Raw genomic sequence first — 4171 nt, forward strand, 5'->3', positions numbered from 1 at the left:
TCTGTGGAAGTGACCGGTCCCCTAGTTGTCACGCTAAGCACACAGGCTGCTTGATGCAGGCACATTATCACAATTCCTTTCCTTTCATCAGACTTTGGGATAAAAGACTGACATCTAAGGTCATTTTTTTGCTCTAAGAGCAAAATAAATATGAAGACAGATGATGAGAAAACCTTTCTGCATTTCCAATAATTTTTAAATGCAAAAAGTCAAGGAAAGCTGCTTGGTTTGATATACGTGAATTTTTTAAGCTTGCTCTTTAATTCTACGATCAAATTTATTGAAACTATTAGAGGTTGGGAGTGAATAAAGTGAGAATGAATATTTTAAATGTCTGTACTGAGAGTAATACGCAATTATTCTCTATTGTTTGTAAAACTTCTTTATACATTCAGCTCATATGTCAGTTCTATATTTTTAATTTCATGTCCTAAACAATATTCCTGTTGTGAGTTCTGTCTGAGTCCTACTTCATGTCTTTCCCAGAACTTTAGATCAGAAATATCTGACTCTACACGTGGGCTGGTCACTGAGACATGAGGAGTGACCAGCACACCCACTCTTTTCCATGTCTTACGTCTCACTATCACCACCCATGAGGTGTCCACCACGGTGCTCTGTACAGGAGGTTCCATCAGGATGTCCTGTGTCATAAGGCTTCTGCATTGTTAGAGAGTCACAGGGGTCAGAAGCCAGCTGTGCCCCCACCTGACCCTGGCCTCTCCTGCAATAGTGCCTGTGTCACTGCGAGTCATGTGTTTCCATGTCATGTGGGCTCAGCAGGTCCCCCTTCAGACCCCGTGTGTGTAACCTGCCCTGGGGTGTCCAGAATGGACACACATGTTACATGAATTAGGAGATGACATGGGCACAGGTCAATTTACTAGACCTCCCTTCTTTGATGGGTACTGTGCGGGAGCTGGGAGTGTGAGCAGAGCTCCAGCCCCATGGAGCCCAGGGTCTAGGATGGATTTAGTGAGAATTAGGACAGTAGGTGAAGTTGGGTGGCTTTCAACCTCCATCCAAGTAAATGAGGAATGAGAGGTTAATGTGTTATTAGGAGGACAGAGACTGTTGGAATGAAGGTCCTGGGGGCCACGTGTGCCTGTGGGAAGGAAGGGCCATGTGGGGACCCCGTGGGCATGTGGGGGGCAGAGAGCCTGAGCTCAGCACACAGGGGCCTAGACTGTGCTGGGGTCTCTCTGTGGAAAGTGTTTCCCAGCGACAGGGAGACAAGAGAACTCAGGGTGGTCAATTTATCAAGAAATAAATAAAGGACACACAGGTCCTTGGTGAAGTAGTGGTCCCCAGTCAGTGTGATATGTCATCTGCACACAGACAAAGTCCCGTCTTCACCTGTTGTCTGCAGTGAGATGACGAGAAACGGAGCCACAAAAATGAAGCAAGTGTTGTCCCTGAGAGCAGCTGAGAGCTTTCAGAGGAAATCCCTGCTCCCAACAAAGGGCCCCTTCCCCACCTAGGTCCCCACGTGCTCTTGGGGCTGGTTCCTGTGCTCAGTGTATCCTGAGCGCCCCCTGGTGTCCCGAGCAGCCCTGCAGCCCAGCCCCCCCCCCTCCCGCGGTCCCCTGCAGGGAGGTTTGTGTCTGGGCTCACACTGACTTCCCCTCACTGTGCTTCTGGCACAGTAATACACGGCTGTGTCCTCGGCTCTCAGGCTGCTCATTTGCAGATACAGCGTGTTCTTGGCATTGTCTCTGGAGATGGTGAATCGGCCCTTCACGGAATCGGCATAGTTTATATTCTTACCAGTTTGACTGATGAATGAGACCCACTCGAGCCCCTTCCCTGGAGCCTGGCGGACCCAGTTCATGCTGTAGTTACTGAAGGTGAATCCAGAGGCTGCACAGGAGAGTCGCAGAGACCCCCCAGGCTGCACCAAGCCTCCCCCAGACTCCACCAGCTGCACCTCACACTGGATACCTGCAAACACAGAGAGGTATTGGTCAGAAACTGTCACACATCCACTGTTTCTCTTACTCATGTTCTCTCACATACTCAGAGTCTCCTGTTCTCCATCAATTACCTCTTAACATAGCCACAAGGAAAACCCAGCTGAGCCCAAAGTCCATGGTGCGTTGTCTGTGCTCAGTCCTGATCACAGAATGGGGACACCTGGGGATCCCGGGCTGGGGCTCCTGTCCCTGAGCTGCAGGGTCAGGGCTGGGCTGGTTTTCATCAGCAGAGGGGCCCCTATTTGCATGTCCTCCTTCTATATAGGGAGCTCCGGGGTTGGACACCTACAGAGAGGGCAGGGCCTCAGTGCAAGCATGCGTATCCTGGTTAGTTTGGTGGCCACGTGAGAGTTCAGGAAACATGACTCCTTATATGTGATGGAGCTGGAGTGAAAGCTCAGCACCCTTTACCTCATTTTATTTCCATGTCAGCACCCAGAACAAGTGACCGAGGTGTCAACCCCACCTCCATTTTGCAGAGGTAAAGCTGCACACGGCATCCCAGAGGAGCCGTGTTTTGTGTCCAAGAGCACATATCAGCTAAGAGGGAGCCCGGTACTCTCCCCATGGACCCCACTGCTCCCTCCCCCCACTCCAGGGCCAGGATGAACCTGCCAGGTGAGGTTCCAGAACCTCTTTCCAGTAATGAGAACATGTGTGATTCTCTGCATGATAGTATTTACCTAAGACTGTAGTAAATCAAGGTTCATGCATATGTATTTTCATATATGTGACATTTTGCATGCTATTGTCTGTCTGTCTGTCTGTAACTCTTTTCTTACCAATTGTCCATTTGTTTCTTTGTAGTAGCTTTAATGATGCATATTTGACCATAGTAAACGGCACAGGTCAGCAGGATGCAGGTATCACCTGAATCTGTAGTCATTGTATTGGCCCTGGAAGCAAGGAGCACACGCAGGAACAGCCCCACCCACTGTCCTAACTGGGTCCTTCCCAGTGTCCCACATGAGGACCTGTGGTGATGCCCAGCTCAGGTGGGCTCCTCGTGCAGGTGACTAACAGGCACGGAAAGAGCCACCATGGCAGGGACAAGGGACCCTGTCCATAGTGTGGGGCTGTGATTTCACAGAGGAGGAAGGAACATGTTTAACTCTTAGTGAACCCACCACGGTATATTTGAACTGCTCAATTTTGACGACATGTGGACAAGTGCTGATGTCAATATATAACTGAGTGAATGATAACTAAATCTACCCATGTGTGAACTTAGCAGTGGGAAGATGTAAATGTATATCGTCAGCCCCACTGTATTTAGTGAAATGTCCATATGCATGTTCCTCAAAACAGATAATTAAAATAATACCTTAATTCTCCTCTGACACCCACTGACTGACAATCCACCAGAATCTCCAATCTGTCAATATTATAAATTAGATCCCTAATTGTATTTCAAAGTCGATGTCAGTTCTGTACACCTGTATGGCTGTCCTCACCAGTCTGCAGCATCTCCCCACAGCATGTCACTGCCCTGCGGAAACCTTCCATCACCTTCAGGCCCAGACCTCAGTGTTCGCCTTCCTGAGCCTGCAGATGCTGAGCTCTGCGGGCAGCTGGGCAGCAGTGAGGGGCGGGTGTTCTCTTCTTCCTGGGGAGATGGCCATGGGATCTGGGGACACATATACCCCTGGGGAAGGGACCCCTGGCTGCACGTCCTGTAAGAGTGCAATCGCTGTTCACGCTGATGGTGGTGCCCTCGCCCTGGGTACCTCTGGCTTCCTGACCTTCAAGGAGACCACAGAGATGGAAGTGTTGAGAAGATGCTTTTCTATCCTGGGACTCGGAGATCCTGAGACATTAGAGAGAGAATCATGGAGCTGATGGAGAGGCTGTGGGTTTCAGTAACCATAGGGCCATTTATATTGGGTCTCTGCCTAGGCAGCCCTGAAGGAGTTTTAAGATGTTAATATAGTAGAATAATTGGTGAAATAAATTAAATTTGGAATACCCGATATTAGCAGGAATGCTGTTATTTAAGGTTGATTATTTATCTATGAAATAGAAGCCACTGTACTCCCAAACTTATACTTATTAGCCTGATCATAGGAGATGAAGGCATCACAGTGCCTGGCCCTTAGCAAGTGTGCACATTACCATGATGACAGTGTGTTCTAAACAGGAAAGTGCATGACGGGGAATACAGTCAACAGTATTGTAAAGACTCTAGGTAGTGTCAGATG

The 4171-nt window shown here is 48.8% G+C and overlaps 1 gene segment (V, D, J or C); it reads right to left on the minus strand.

Moving 5' to 3' along the window:
• Positions 1–573: 573 nt before the first annotated feature.
• Positions 574–2090, minus strand: LOC109378368 (immunoglobulin heavy variable 3-48-like). The segment is given in 3 exon segments: positions 574–660; positions 1631–1941; positions 2045–2090. Coding segments are annotated over 3 exon segments (444 nt in total).
• Between the last annotated feature and the right edge of the window lie 2081 nt (positions 2091–4171).

Source organism: Hipposideros armiger, unplaced genomic scaffold, assembly GCF_001890085.2.
Source record: "Hipposideros armiger isolate ML-2016 unplaced genomic scaffold, ASM189008v1 scaffold_1912, whole genome shotgun sequence".
NCBI lineage: Eukaryota > Metazoa > Chordata > Mammalia > Chiroptera > Hipposideridae > Hipposideros > Hipposideros armiger.